Genomic DNA, 16,730 nt, shown 5'->3' with positions numbered 1-16,730 from the left:
ATCTGTCAGAAAGAAGAATTAAGAAAACAGTCCTATTTACAACTGAATCAAAAAGGATAAAATACTTAGGAATAAATTTAACTAAGGAGTTGAAAAATCTGTATGTTGACAACCACAAGACATTAATAAAAAAATTGAAGAAGACAAATAAATGGAAAAATATACTAGTACTCATGGATTGGAAGAATTAATATTGTTAAAATGTCTGTATTATCCAAAGCAATACGTAGATTCAATGCAATCCCTGTAAAAATTCCCATAGCATTTTTCATAGAAATAGAACAAACAATTCTAAAGTTTTATGGAATCACAAAACACCTTGAATAGCCAAAGCAATCTTGAGAAAGACAAGTAATGTTGAGGGTATGCTCCCTGATTTCAAACTATATTACAAGGAAATGTGATTTGTAAATATTTTCTCCCAGTCTATATCTTGTCATTTTATTCTTTTAACAGTACCTTTTGAAGAGCAGGCGATCCTAATTTCAATGGAGTCTGATTTATCAAACTTTTCTTTTAGGTATAAGTGGCCATAGTGTCATATCTGCTCAACCTCACATTTTTTCCTCTTTTTTTTCTAGAAGTGTTTGACTATATGCAAGGATCTATTTCAATTTTACTTTTTTCTTTCATTAATCATTTTGTTGTCAATACCACTGTCATGACTACTGTAGCTTTTTAATGTCTTGAAATTGGGTAATGTAAGTCCTCCAACTTTGTTCTTTATCAAAGATGTGTTGGCTATCTTAGGTCCTTTGCATTTCTAGATAAATTTTAGAATCAACTTGTCTACTTTTTTTATTGTGGTAAAATATACATAACATAAAATTTGCCTTTTGACCACTTTTAAATGTGTAGTTTGGTGGCATTAAAAACACTCACATGCTCCCAACACCACAGTTCAGATTTCAGTTGCCATGGTATGTTAACTGTGAGTAATTGTATAAGAAACACATGCTGCTGTTAGCTCTTCACACCACAAATCACTATGTAAGTAATAAATGCATATTATGATCAATGACCCAATTACATCACTTCTTTTAAAATCTGTTGTGATTGATCATTGTACATCTGCTATTCAGTTCACACACAGCTAATAAAGCACATTGTTGTGCTTCATCCTTGTTTCCTATAGATAAATATGACATTTTATAAAAATGGATAATCAAAACGAGAGACTTGGCCAATAAAGATAAAAGAACAGCAAAGAAGCAAAAAGCGGTAATGCTGAAAACAGAATTCAAATAGAATTTCTAGGAGAAATGACTGGCCATGGAAGTGTTAACATTGCTGCCTTTGAGAGACTCTAGATATGTAGCTAGGGAATTTAGCAAGAATGTATTTGTTGTCATAAGTGAGAAAAATACTTGTGATGAAAAGGCTAGAGTAGTCCCAGAGAAAGTGATCCCATCTTCACATCACAGGAACTATGGTAGATATTTCACAGCATTGAAAGCATAAAGGATAAGATATTGGAAGGTGACTCAAATTTAAAAAAGGAATATTATAATTTGCCAAGGCATGGAAAAAATGCCCCCTCTGTAGCATAAGTTATGGGAAATATAGTTTGAGTGAATGTTTTAGCTACTTCTGATGAATATTTTTACAAACAAATGAAATGCCTTGATATTCCCCTCCAAAGCCAAAAAACATCTACATGGTTATGCAACCATCACCACCATCCATTTCCATGACTTTTGTCATCTTCCTAAAATGAAACTCTAAACCCATTACACATAACTTCCCATTTCCTCTTTCCTCAATCTCTAGCAACCACCATTCCATTTTCTGTTTCATACGAATTTGACTGTGTAAGATCTTTCATATAAAAGGAATCATGCAGTATTTGTTGTTTTGTGACTGGCATATTTCACTTAACATATGTCTTTAAGATTCATCCATTCTGTAATACATGTCAGAATTTTCTTCCTTTTTATGGCTGAATAATAATTCTATATACATATATACATATATGTGTATATATATATCACATTTTGCTGGTCCATTTACTGTTAAACAAATATTAGATTGCTTCTATGTTTTGTCTATTACTATGAACTTGTGTATACAAATATCTGTTTGATTCCTTGCTTTCAATTCTTTTGTGTATGTACACATAAGTGGAATCAATGGATCATATGGTAATTATGTTTTTAATTTTTTGAGGAACTTCCTTACTGTTTTCCACTATCGCTGCAACATTTAATATTTCTCCCATGTAAAAGCATTTTAATTTCTATATATCCTTTTTTTAAAATTTTTATTTATTTATGATAGTCACACACACACACACAGAGAGAGAGAGAGAGAGAGAGAGAGAAAGGCAGAGACACAGGCAGAGGGAGAAGCAGGCTCCATGCACCGGGAGCCCGATGTGGGATTCGATCCTGGGTCTCCAGGATCGGGCCCTGGGCCAAAGGCAGGCGCCAAACCACTGCGCCACCCAGGGATCCCCAATTTCTATATATCCTTTCCAACCTTCACTGTTTTCTGTTTTTCCAATAATAGTCATCTTAATGGGTGTGAAATGGTACCTCATCGTGGGTTTGTTTTGTATTTTCCCTAATGATTAGTGATGTTGCACATCTTTCATATGCTTATTAGCCATTTGTATATCTTCTTTGGAAACAGGTCTATTCAAGCTCTTTGCCTATTCTTAAATCAGGTTGCTTCCTTGTTTGTTATTGTTGAATCGTAGACGTTCTTTAAATATTCTGGATATTAACCCTTTATCTCATATATGGTTTGCAAATATTTTCTGCCATTCAGTGAGTTGCCTTTTCACTCTGTTGATACTTGTTGATAGTATCCTTGAGGCATGACCTTGCCTAATGTTTAAGCTTCACATGGGCTACCTGAGATAATCCTGTCCCTTAAAGATAACATTGGAGTGATTGTTGCTGCTGCAGAACTGCTCAACAGAAAGAGCTGGCACTGTGAGAACCAAAGTGTTGGCTTCTCTAGAGACAGCACCATAAGCTAGGAGTTCATGCTCTTCTTCTGAATTGTGGAGGTGGTGTGGCTTCTCCAGTGGTTTCCCAGGCAAGAAATAGGCAAGTGGGAACACAAAGAAGAGCAAGTCATGGATGAGGCAGAGTGGAAATGTAAGCACGTGGGAGGAAGCCTTTGTGGAGGCCTAGACACATCAGGGGGATAATCTGAATTCATTTCTGGCAGTTGAGCCAATGGTGTCTCATGCTATTACATCTTGAGTATAAAAGGCAGTATGATCTTATTTGTAGATAACTATTAATACAATTGCTATTTTAAACTTTAATTATTTTCATTACTTTTATCCTTTATTTATTTTTGAGAAAGAGAGAGAGAGAGGGACTGAGCAGATAGAAGGGCAGAGAGAGAGAGAGAAAGAGAGAGACTCTCAAGCAGACTCCACACTGAGCACAAGTGTGATGCCAGGCTAGATCCAAGGACCCTGAGATCATGACCTGAGCAGAAATCAAGAGCCTGATGCTCAACTGACTGAGCCACCCAGGTGCCTCATAGTTGCTATTTTTTAAAAAATAAATCACCATGGTCACTTCTAATCATTGACCAAAGAGAGTATCAAGTGCTTTGTTCTGTCATAGTGAACATCCACCACAAGCAAACTGTGGTTAAACTAAATGCTGCTACAGTATTTATTCCATTAGTTATTAGTAGACTCTGTTTTATTTTTCATTCTGCTAAAATAGGCGAAAAAATCTATATGCTTTTAATAGCTCATGTAGGGTCCTTAGGTTGGAAATAAGATCTGTTCAAAATTTAGGTAATCTGTGAAATTTTATTTTTATAAGTTGCTTTCAGAATTAGAACACTAAAAGCATCCAGGCACCACAGAGCTGCCAGTTGGTTTTGTCCATTTCTTAGTCTATAGAATATCAAATGCAACTGTTTTCTTCACTTCAAATGTAACATCAAAGGAGATATATTTGAGCTGGAATTGAAGTTGAGAATGTAATTCTTTTTTTTCTTTTGTATTAAGGTAAAATTGACATATAACATATTAGTCTCAGGTGTACAACATAATGATTTGATATTTGTATACACTGGAAAGTGATCACCATAATAAGTCTAGTTATCACCATTCACCGTACAAAGTTATAGCTTTTTTCTTGTGCTGAGAACTTTTAAGATTTACTCTGTTGGCAACTTTCAAGTATGCATTATGATAATACTGACTATGGCCACCATGTTGTACATTACACCTCTGGAAATGGAAGTCTCGCTATGAACTAAATAAACTATTAGAAACAAAGGTCATCAGAATGGAAATGAAATAGTGCAAACCTTAAGCACAATGTCACTGTGCATTTACATTTCTTATGGTAAGGAGCTAATTGTACATAGTGAGTGCCTCCCATTCAGGTGCTCCTGTGGCTTCATCATCCCACTGGGGTCCCGAAAGGTGGAGTTATAAAGCAGCCAAACAGGTTGTCTCTTGCAAGAGTTACATTTTTGGTTATTGAGATTATGGCATGCTAAAATATTTAAATTTGCTTAAATTTCAGTAGCTTAATTTTGTAGCAGCAGGGACCTATTTTATCTAAGCAAGCTTTCTTCTTTCTGAGGCTCCAGTGTAGTTGTGAATGCAGGAAAATGTTCAGTTCTAATGGGATAGTGACAAAAATGCAATTATAATTCCCCCTAGCCCACAAATGGGCTCACCATGTTCTTTCTCAAGTGCTTTGAGAAAAGAAAGCTGTATAAATGTTATCTAAAAACATAAAGTGCCAAGGTGCTGTAGGTAGGGGGAGGAGTAGCCAAAAGCAGACTGGAAAATGTACCATAGGAAAGAGAAAATAATTCTCATTTTAATTTTGTTAAGAAAAACAAAGTAAGAGTATGACTAATCATGACAGCTAATTGTCATGTAGATACCTAGGATCCCCATTTAAATATTATATTTATTCTCTAAAATCTTCCCATAGGGGATCCCTGGGTGGCGCAGCGGTTTGGCGCCTGCCTTTGGCCCAGGGCGCGATCCTGGAGACCCGGGATCGAGTCCCACGTCGGGCTCCCGGTGCATGGAGCCTGCTTCTCCCTCTGCCTGTGTCTGCCTCTCTCTCTCTCTCTCTGTGACTATCATAAATAAATAAAAAAAAAAAAAAAAAAAAAAAAAAAAAGAAAGCGGGTGGGGAGGGGAGGAAAATGAGCCACAGAAGAAAGAAGTAGAAACTAATCAGTGCCAATTTGTTAAAAGATTAAAAAAAAAAAGAAAAAAAAAAGAAAAAAAAATAAAATCTTCCCATAGGCTTGAGGCACCTGAGTAGCTCTGTTGGTTAAGCATTCAACTCTTACTTTTGGTTCAGGTCATGATATTGGGGTCTTGAGATTCAGCCCCGTGTAGGATTCTGGGCTCAGTGTGGAGTCTATTTGATATTCTTTTTCTCCCTCTCCTTCCTCCCCTCTCCCACCCTCTACTTGTGTCCCCCTATCCTAAAAAACTCTTCCAATAGGCTTAACAAAAAACACTTGTGAAATATTGGTCCTCACTAGATAGCTCAAGAAATGCTGAATTTTGTCCTTATGGCTTAGAGATTGCTTGTCTCAATGCCAAGCCCTGTTTTGCACATTAGAAAGTATTAGCTACTTGATTCACAAGTCATAGCTGGGTTACACTTGGGAAAGTACTGAGGAATATTTGAAACAAATTGAGCAGAATGTTTTAACGTTGGGAAGAGGATAGCATCTGACAGGAGTTTGGGGAGAAATAGGTAGAGCAAACAGAAAGAAGATCAAACTGAAATTAATTTTGAGAAGCTTTGTGGAAAATTGCTGGGTTTTAAAATAATGTGGTTGATTTTACCTTACATGTTGTTTTCGTGATTTTTCACTTTCTTTTTAGTGTCTCTATGCTTGGTATGCAAATTCCATGCTTTACTTCTGTATTGTTTAAAAATTTTAAGGACAATATGTATTTCTGTTGTTATTTGTTAAACAAACAGACAAAAAATATGTGGAAACTTAACAAAAAATTCTGATACCAGTAGTTTAGGAGGTGAGAGAACAAGTGAGGGTTAAGCAGTGGGGTGTTTCATGTTTTCCCAACTCCTCTCTCTAGGTCCTTGGCAGACAGAGTAGTTTTACTTTGCCTTGTTCTCTTATGCAAAACAAGCATAAAATGTCCAGTATTCAAAAAAGAGCCATCATTAAAGGGTGAGTAAGAGTATTCTACTAGTATTGTGTACCAGAAGCTTATCTCCAGTGTGGAGGAATGTCCTTGGGTGATGTGACATTCCACTACAAAGGGATGTCCTAGTGCTATTGGCTTAGGACATGCAGCATGTTCTATGCATCTCGATAGTAGGCGATTGATAAATATTTATTGAAAAATTTTTCCAGCCTGAGCCTTTGTTGAGGCTCTAGAGATGACCTTTATCTTCATAATATACAATGGACTCATCATATCTTATTGTCACATAATAAAGCTTATGGTTGTTTTTTTAAGGAGACTCTCATGAAGAATGCTGAAATACTTTTTATGGAAGATGCTTGGACTTCTTAGATCAAAAGCCCCCCGTAAAGAGAAGATATTATAGTCTAAAATGTAGCCAAGAAGGGAGAGAAGCAAACACATGATTGCAATATGTGAATCATCTTTAGTTGTAGCCCTAAGTATTGGACAGCCTTATTGCTTTTTTTTTTGTTATATTGTAGGGGTGAATTAGAGATAGTTATTGTTTTCAGAGGAATTGCTTCTGCACAGAAGTCCTAGACATTTATGTAGGCTGAGTCTTTTGGGAAGAATCCATCATTTCCTGCTTTTTTGGGAGAAAGCCCATGATAGGCCACCTGTGCCCCTGAACTCCATGATAGTTTCAAAAAAGCACCTGAACTGTATAGTTTCAAGAGCAACAGAAAGAAGTGCTGGCTGCTGTTTATGACTAAGGTTGTCATACTACAGCTCTTATTTGCTGGGAAGTTTTATGAGAGTAAACTGATTTACAATCATCAAGGGAGAAAGGTCAATTTGTGGGAGCAGATTTCCCATTCATCACCATACTTTATAGCCTTGGTGATTTTATTTTCCAATATCAAAGTAGTGATTTTGCTCTTGCTAAAGCTTTTCCTCAACTGATATATTTTTCTGACATAAACAAGGGAGGGCTGCATAGTCAGATCTTGTGTTCTTCCATTTCAGCTGCTTCAGACAGGGATATCAGACACCAGGGTGAATGATGAGGGGGCACTCACTAATCGACTTGAGATGGTCTGGCTTTGACATTGAAACACTCCTCCACTCTTCCTCCTCTATAGCTCCCTCCACCCTGACCAATTTCAACAGTCTGAGATGATTTATGGAGTCAACAGAACTGGATGTGACTAGGGATGTGACATCGGAAGAATGACAACTTGGGAAATGGGTTAAGAGGTCACTTCAAAGCCGCCAGAGGCAAAAACCATCCGTCTCCCTCAGACCTCAGGTTTAACCTTGATACCCATGAGGTATAATGACCATAGGACATCTTCAAAACTCATTGCATCCTGCCAAGAAACCTTAACTAAATGCATAAGGGGAAAAACATTTGTAACTTGGGTGTAGATCACAGTGTGGCCTATAGGATCATTACATATTATCTATTGATATAGAACATATATTGCTATGTATTAAATAATGCTAGATGCGATACATGAGATATACTTCCTCTTCTGTAAAACCATAATCACAGTGATAACGTTATGATATTCACAAAATAGTTTATAAATAAGTATATAAGACACAGATCTCATTCCATAGCGAGTTTAGTTATGTTTATTTAACTCTGTGCTCATCCTCATGATATTCAGATTATTACATATAGATTGCTGGACTGTGTGGAGGCTACCTGGCTGTCATAATCAGGGCCATTAGTTATGAGAAGTTAAAGTTTGGGGCACCTGGGTGGCTCAGTCGATTAAGTGGTTGCCTTCAGCTCAGCTCATGATCCCAGGGTCTTGAGATGGAGTTCCCCAGTGTCTGGTTCCCTGATCAGAAAGGAGTCTGCTTCTCCATCTCCCTCTGGTCCCCTCGCTCATGGAGTATGTGCTCTCTCTCCTCTCTCTCTCTCTCTCTCTCTCTCAAACAAATACATAAACTCTTTAAAAAAAAAAAGGAAGTTAAAGTTTATGTTTATCTTGCTCATCATTCATGCTTCCAGGGTCTAGCACAGTACCTGGCATGATAAATACTTTTTTTTTTCCCCTCAGAAATGGACATTTATTGTTATAGAAAATCCAATTTTTGTGGGTTATCAGAATTCTAGATGGGAAGTCTTTGCAAGTCTCCAGATATCTGGCTTTCCCTAAACTCCTGTAAGGCAGTCACTTCTCACCCTTCTTATCTAAAACCAATCTGAGCATTTTGCCCTTTCTCTTTCCTCACGTCCCTATTTTTGTACTGATATGGTTTTTTCTTAGAAGCCATGATGAAAACCTCATGGTCATATTTGACCTCTATCCCACTATATACTCTGGCAAATCAATAAAAACCTTTTAGGACATTTTCTTTACAAATACTTCTTTCATTCAAAATCTTATTTTCCTTAGTCTTACTATTTACTTGTTGGTTGACTTGATTCTCGCCTTTTAGTTTCATCCTGGCATTTCCTGCTCAAAAACTATGAGTATCTCCCCACAGCCTATAAGAAAAAATACACCCTGGTCTCACATGGGGTCCTTTAGAGTCTCTCTCCAGTGGACCTAAAGACTCCAAAGGCTCTGCTTGTCCTCAAATACACTAGCATTCACAGAGAAGTCTGTGAAGTGCCAGTATTGCTGCTCTTTCAGCAGAGTGTGTGGTTTAGCTCACAACCCATCAGAATGAAGAGTCTCCTTGGAGTCTTCCACCCATCTGCCACTTGGGGTTGTGTAGAGGCTCTCTGAGCCTTTCGTCGAGGAGCTGCTCACTCTTCTGTGATGAAGACAGTGTCATCTCCAGCAAGGGACAATGGTCACTACAGCCCTGGGGGCTTTCTAGTCTCCCTACAATACTAGGGATTAGCATACCTTTCCTCGGGGACTGGCAGTTTGTTCCTGTTGAAAAGGTGCCACAAAAATGCTCAGTGTACAAACATTGGACCAGGAGCTGATTCAGTGAAATATCTAATTTTATTCATGATGAGTGACTACTCAGATTCCCAGATGAAAGTGGATTCTAAGTCTCTATATTCTGGATATTTGCATTTTATGGGAACTGACATAGGGATGCTGATTTTTATTTTTGCCAAATTAGGGCATTAATAAAATTCTATCTTGTATTCTGTCATAAAAAAGAAAACAAGTCTAGGATTGCTGCATAAAAAGATATTATTAAATTGAGTATATGGAGCTTTGTGACTCTTATTTTTCTCAGTTCACTGAGGCTGGGTGAAAACTGGCCCGGGAATTGGCTCTGGTTGCTGGTCCTGAGTTTGGGAATCACTATTCTGTTAAATATGTTCATTTTATTGGCTATCCTTGCAGGTCCTCTTTCAGTTCAATAGCTGTGGCACCCTTCCCCCTCCCCCTTCTTCTATCTATACATATCTTTACAATATGTTTGAACAGTTACTTATTGTCCTATATCATCCTCTGATGGTTTCATCTATGGCTATCTTGTCTCTTCCAACCAGACTGTAACGCTAGGTAAACAGAAGGTACTAATTTTTTGAATTTATTTCTATAGTGCACACTGGTATGCTGTTTAAAGGACTGCAGCCTATTCACACACGTGTGTGTGTGTATGTGTGTGTTTGGAAGTCGACTGGAATTCTCAGTTTACATAGGTACCTAAATAAAAGGTGCACATTTTTGAAAAATTAAATGAGCTTTGTAAAATAAGAATACAAACCTTTGGAGTAAAATCTCCATCTTCTACATTTCCTAATGACACTAGGTAGAGATAAACTACCTATTGAACAAACATGGCCCTGCATCTGAAGCACCTTTAAAGTCTCTCATCATTTTTGATGATTTAGTAACCAGTAGAGGGTAGCAGGTAGTTGAGTGTCTCCCACAAAAATCAGAATTGTTTTTCATTTTAATATATTTTTTATTTAAAATATCATAAAACGTTCCTTAGACTGACAGTTGAGTTTCAATATTTATGACTTTCTGATTGCTCTAGCAGTTTAGAAAAAAAAACCTAAAAATGAACCCTCAAGTAAAATTTAAATGGAAAAGATTAAAATTCAGAATTATGGACTTTTTCTCATTTGAATGAACACTCACTTTTTGATGGGAATTTTATGTGCCAGCCCTAGTTTTCCTATATTTGACAGTCCTTGAAAAAGTACTTAATTTCTTTCTTGGAAATATATAAAGAGTTTTATGTTTTGAAAATATACCCTCTGGACCAGCATAACTTTCCCCTCCAGGTTGTATACTCTAATTTTGACTACAAACCAAGTACACATTCCATCCATCAGGCAAATGGATGATACATATCGGGGCACAAACCAGGCACATTTGAGTGGGTGAAAGGGACAAGTGACATTATTTTTAGAGTAGTTTAACCTGCTATGATTTATGATGTCCACATGGCTGAATTATGATATGTGCTCAAATTGTACCCTTTAGTGAATTCTTGTTTTTCTGAATGAACTTGGAGATTCATAGGTGTTAAGTCTTATGACAAAATTGAATCATATGTCTTTACCCAAGACTCAGTTCTTTAATTGCTTTGGGTTTTGTGATTTTTTTTCAAAGAGCATAATTTTACTATGCTCTCAATGAATACTTTACTCAGCTACTCAATGGAGGATGCTATTAATCTTTGGGTTGGTAATATGACTATTTCCTGTCAAGGTGTATGTGAAGTAACTTCATGACTATTAACTCAAACTGTTATAAAAGAGATTATGGATATGGCTTGAGGAAATGGACAGTGTTGACAATCTCAGAAAGGGAATAAGAAAAATAAGAGTCCTCTTTCTCCAAAAAGATTTACTAGAAATGAAAAATTTTTTATACTTTACTGAAATGTTTAAGTTTTATTAGCAAACCTGTAGCGTTTTCTAGTCTTAGTTTTTCCTGATTAATTAATTCTTTTAGCAAGTATTTGTTGCATGCCTACCAAGACTTGTTCTAGGTGTCGGGAGTGTAGTAGCAATTAAGCAGAGAAAACACTCTGTGTGATTGATATTCTAATGAAACCCGATGAACTAGTTCATATTTTAAAGGAGCTTGTGAGCTTATTGAGCTTCATATAAAAGACTCAAATGGTTATATATTGCAGCCTTACCAGTAAAAGAGCAAAAATGAATAATTCAGGATTAGATTCCTAGGAGAACACTGTGAGAAGGGATGTGGCAAAACAACCTTTTTAATCTAGATTTTGCATCTCTGTAGTGGTAGGTACATACTGTGGTGAATACAGCTAACCCAGCTCTAAAGAAAGTCACAGGGAAAGCAGAAATTGTTAGGATTATTTCAAGAAGGCATTGTGACTTTCTCCTAAATATATATGAAAACATTCTAAAATGCAGAAGAAAAAGGTATCTTTCATTTAGCCTGTGAAAAAGGTTTTATTTGAAACAGGATCTGAAAAAAAAACCACCTTGTGACTGGTCAGATTTGAGATTTTGAGGATGGGGTAAAATTTTAGGCAGAGCTGGCCCTAGCTGCAAATGAGAAGGCTGAGTTTGGGCAACCACTTCTCCCCATCTTGTATTTACCCCTTTCTCCATTTGACTTGTTAAATATCCTGTTATACTTTATCAAAGGGAGGGGCAGGAGTACTGGACATTCATTCTGAAGACTTGGGCTTAAAGGCCTCTTCTGCCATTTATCATTCATTTGAGCATGAATAACCCACCTTGCCAAGCCCCAGTTTTCATCTACAAAATAAGGATAAGAATATCAATCTCAGAAGGTATGGGTAAAGATTAAATGTAATGTATGTGAAAGTGCTTTGAAATAATTAAAAACAAGAATTAGCATTAGTAGTTAATACTTCCTTAAGGAATGGAAATAAAACTCTGAGGAACACAAACTGTTTATATACTAAAACCTGTCAAATGGCGTGGCAAGTGGTGGAGTTTTTCTTTTGGTTAATTGTTTCTATCAGACTGTGCCTGTAGACTGCAGCACAAATTATACCATGTATGAGGTGGCTTAGTTTGCCTACAGGAAGCCATATCAAGCCCAGCTTATTCTGATCCCATTACTCACTCTTGCCAGGCTGGTACCAGATGGAACTTTATAAGGGACGTACTTCCTGTAGATATGACCAACTCTGGAACACGGGACATCAAACATTTCTCCTCCACACATCCAAACCTAGAGAAAGGAAATTTAAAAGTATAATGAAAGAGAACAGTACACTTTATATAAAAGAGGAATTATTAGTAAGATTCATTAAAAAATCTGAGAATCACTCAAAGTCTCTAAATTAATAATTTCTATTTATCATAAAAGGTTAACTAAGGAAAAAACCCTCACATTTTTCAAAACCTAGATTCAGATTCATAACAGTGTAGAACCAAAGTACTAGTTCAGTAAAATCTAATTTCCATAGACAGCACATTGGCATTTTTTTTTATCCTAGTAAAATTTGTTCACAAATATTGCATTGCACTGACATTTAATGCCTAGACATCTTCTTATTTATATAGCTATTTGTTTTGACAATCTTGTGAAAGCATTTGAAGAAATAGCATTGGAATTTAAATGTCAATTCAAAATTTTAAAATATGAAAAATGGAATTTAAAAAATAGGGGAATGAATCAAGAAATGCCGATATATCCATATATCCATAGTTTGTGACATCTAGATTCTGAAGCTTTCAATAGAGCTCACCTTAAAAACTGTTGTTGCTTTCTGATTTCTCCTACCCTTAATCTTTTCTTAGGCACAGAAAATAATTGGTTATTGATGTGGACTCAAGAAATATTAAACTCAGTATATATTGTGAAATACTGTACTTATATATGGTAACAAAAATTAATTGGTTATTTTTTGTCATGACTACACACTTAGACACACACTTAATCACGGTTTTATGTAACAGAGTACTTAACTATCAAAGGAAAAATTATGAAAACAAAATCCAGGCTTCCTATGTGCTAGAATTTTAGCTATTTTCATTTCAAGAAAAAGATTGAAAAGAGCTAGATACTATAATGGTTAGTTTATGTGTCATTTGGCTGTACTTCATTGCCCAGATTTTTGGTCAAACATCATTCTGGTTGTTTCAATGGAGGGGCTTTTTGGGATGAGATTAACATTTTTTAAAAGATTTTATTTATTTATTCATGAGACACACACACACACACACAGAGAGAGAGAGAGAGCTCTGAGAGAGAGAGGAAGAGACACAGGCAGAGGGAGCAACAGGCTCCATGAAGGGAGCCCGAGGTGGAACTTGATCCCAGGTCTCCAGGATCATGTCCTGGGCCCAAGGGGGTGCTAAACTGCTGAGCCACCCGGGCTGCCGGAGACTGACATTTAAATTTGACTTTTGAATAAACATTACATTCTCTGTAATGTGGGTGAGCCCCACCCAATCAGTTGAAGACCTTACTGGAACAAAGGCTGATTCCTTCTAGCAAGAAAGGATTCTGCTAGCTGATTGTCCGTGAACTTGAACTGTAGCTCTTCCCTGGGTCTTCGGTTTGCCAGTCTTCCCAGCAGATTTTGGTCTCACCAAGTCTCTTCAATCACAAGAACCAGTTCCTTAATATAAATCTCTCTCACTTAATATATACATATGCTGTTGGTTCTGTTTCTCTGGAGAACCCTGACTAATACAGATATACAGCTTGTTTTAAAGTGTAATACTGCAAGAGAGAAAGATACTTATGTCTTAACTTATATTTGCTTTCAACTTCTTTCACTAAGAGGAATGACACCCCAAGTGAAACCAGAAAATAAATAGTGATTAAGATGATAGAAGTCCAAGGGGAAGCCAATTCGATTACTAAAACAATACTCAGTTGCTCTAAATGAATTCAAGACTACTAGGGCTATCAATTTCAACTTAATGGGATATTTATTGATTTTTTGAATCAAGACATCAGAAGTCTGCATAGATGCTATGAAGCTTGTAAGGGCAGTGAACATTCTAAATGATAGTACCAACATCTGGAAAAGTCTTGAGAGACTGGAGCTATATTAGATTAAACGTAAAAAGGGGAAAAAATAAGATGTTTGTATCTAAAAATATCAACCCTCCAGAACAGGAATGAGGTGGAAAAAGACTGAGTAGCATAACACACACATTACCAGCATAATATGGAGAGTTTGAGGAGTAAGGGTCTGAATCTATCTTTCTGAAGTCTTATGCTAATTTTTGGGGAAATATTTTATATTCCCTTCTAAAAAGAATTACCAAAGTGAGAAAGGGATGCAAATTGTTTTAGGAGAAGTAGCAAAAAAAAAAAACTGGAGATACATAGTCTTGATAAGATTCAGAAAAACCCTTTTCAAGTATTTGAAGATCTTAGTATTTGTAAGAGATTTCGGTAGAACCCCAAGGAATTGGGATTAATAGGATAGAGCCATAAAAAGATAGATTTCAATTCAGGGGAAGGAAGAACCTTCTAATAGAATGATTAAAGATAAAATGGATTTCCTGACTCACTAATTGTGTTGAAATCTGTAGTAGATGACACTTTGGAGATAAGTATTTAACTTTGAGTGGACCGTTGGCCTAGCTGATATTTTAAGGTAATTCTTCTTTTTTAAAGGTAATTCTAATAAGAGTTATGAGTGTATACTGTGCTCCTTTCCACTTAATGCTCACAACTCAGTGATAGACTTTACTATTTCTCCAATTATATAGGTGGGGAAGTGGCAGTCTAGAGTCTGAGTAGCTTGCCCAAAGTCATATAACTGATCACCCGCAGAACAGAGATTTGAATCCTAGTAGTCTAACTCCAGCACTCATAAGTTTAATCAATATACTATCTATAGTCAGCAAACTTTGTCCGTAAATGTCATAGTAAATACTTTGGGCTTTTCAGGTCATATGGTCTTTCTTGCAAAAGCAACTCTAGCACAGCTAGCTTTATTTCAATAAAACAGGCAAAGGGCCATGGTTTGCTGGCCACCATTCTGTGTGTCACAAAGTCCTTTCAAATGCTGAAATTCAGTGATTCTAAGATAATATATGCAGGACATTGATTATCCAAAACCAGATTCTAAGATAATATATGCAGGACATTGATTATCCAAAACCAGATGCCATAATATCTCGCATTGCACATACTCCTCCATAATGTAATCTTGGTACCTGTCTTGTATTGGTTTGATACGATTTCAGATTCACTGTTTAGGACTTAAGTGAAATTGTTTTAATCCACTTGTTTATGATAAAGACCAAAAAAGAGGTTGTTTTAGAGATAAACTTGTTTTGATATAAGAATGAATTAAATGGTGTCAGGATATCATCATCTCATCTGTTCTCACAGAAAAGGGCTCAGTAGTTCAGCTGCTGAGGGGCCCCAGTGGGCACATATGAATAAAAGCATATGAAGAGGCAATGTGGCAAGGTGCCATTTTGACTATAAATACCCAGAGTTTGTGAGGACAGAGAGTGTTCAATTTGGCCAAGGCAATTCTTTGCTGATCTAAAAATCACTCTCCTATTACTTTGGGGCAATTAGGTCCTGCCACAGTAAAGGAGACTCTTTCCCCAGCAGTGGCTAAAGTAAAGCCCTGCAGCAGCCCCTGCAAGATCTTCTTGCCCATCAGCACTGGCACCCTTATCCTCTGGCAACGTGCTCCGGTAACAGGGACTTTTACTTTTGTACTGGCTGCTGGATGTCAGCCCAAGGTTGGCTAAGCCATCTCTTCTAAAAAGGTACACCTCAACTAAATTAGGACTTTATTACTTTCATCTTCTCTTGCTGAGAACAATAGTATGATTAATCTATCATTGATTTGGAGTATGCTATTTCTTTATTGACTCATTAAGAGATATTATCCTGTATGCTATTTGGCTTGTGGAGTTCCTGCAGTGAACCTGTGTTAAATAAATTCCTGGCAAAGACAGCTGATTTTGGGATGCTTACAGGATGGTCCACTCTAATAACTGCCCCCCCACCACTATTCTGACATTTTAAATTAAATTATAGTGAATTTAGTTATTTGAGAGATTATTTCATTTTATTATTTTTGTATTTTAAAGAGGTGCAATTTGGAAGTAATATACAACAGATAAAGGAGAAGGCAGTGGGAGGGCAGAGAATGTTAGATAGTCGTGCATATAACCCAATGCCAGTTTTTGTTGGTCAAAGGCAAACAAGTGTCAAGGCAAAGAAGCCTTTTTTAAGAAAATATTTATTTGAAAGAGAGAGAATGAATAGGATGGATAGAGAGAGAGAGGGAGACAGACTCTCCAGCAAGCTCCTTGCTGGGTGGGGAGCCCCACATGGGGCTCAATCACATGACCCTGAGAACACGACCTGGGCTGAAACCAAGTCTGATGTCCCCTGGCAAAGAATCTTTCTTGTCATATTATCATATTATTTGGAAGATACTGATTTGTTGGCATGTGCGTTTATTTTTCATGAGAAAATATGGCATATTATTCTCATTAGTTGTTGGAGGTGGGCCAGTCTCTCTTGCAGGACTAGGGATGGTCCCTAAGACGTAGGGATAAGGCTTGGACAATTCCTTACATTCTCTGGCCTTAATTTATTTTTTTGGTTCAGGTGGGCTTCTAGAACAGTTAGAAAGCAAGCAGAAGTGGACTAAATACTTCTTATAAAAGGTCTTGCCAGAGTGAGGACTGCCGCAATAGAAAGCTAAATAAATCATTATTACTTCT

At 36.8% G+C, this 16,730-nt stretch overlaps 1 protein-coding gene across 1 annotated transcript in view; it reads right to left on the bottom strand.

The window, feature by feature from the left end:
* Positions 1-16,730, bottom strand: part of GALNTL6 (polypeptide N-acetylgalactosaminyltransferase like 6) — a 1,159,236-nt gene that overhangs the window by 77,927 nt on the left and 1,064,579 nt on the right. Inside the window, exon 9 of the mRNA XM_072795983.1 lies at positions 12,130-12,237. Coding sequence (XP_072652084.1) covers positions 12,130-12,237 — 108 coding nt within the window. The remainder of the gene's footprint in view (positions 1-12,129; positions 12,238-16,730) is intronic.

Source organism: Canis lupus, chromosome 24, assembly GCF_048164855.1.
Source record: "Canis lupus baileyi chromosome 24, mCanLup2.hap1, whole genome shotgun sequence".
Classification (NCBI taxonomy): Eukaryota; Metazoa; Chordata; class Mammalia; order Carnivora; family Canidae; genus Canis; species Canis lupus.
Note: the sequence above shows the minus strand (reverse complement) of the source record. Positions and strands in the feature narration are given on the sequence as shown.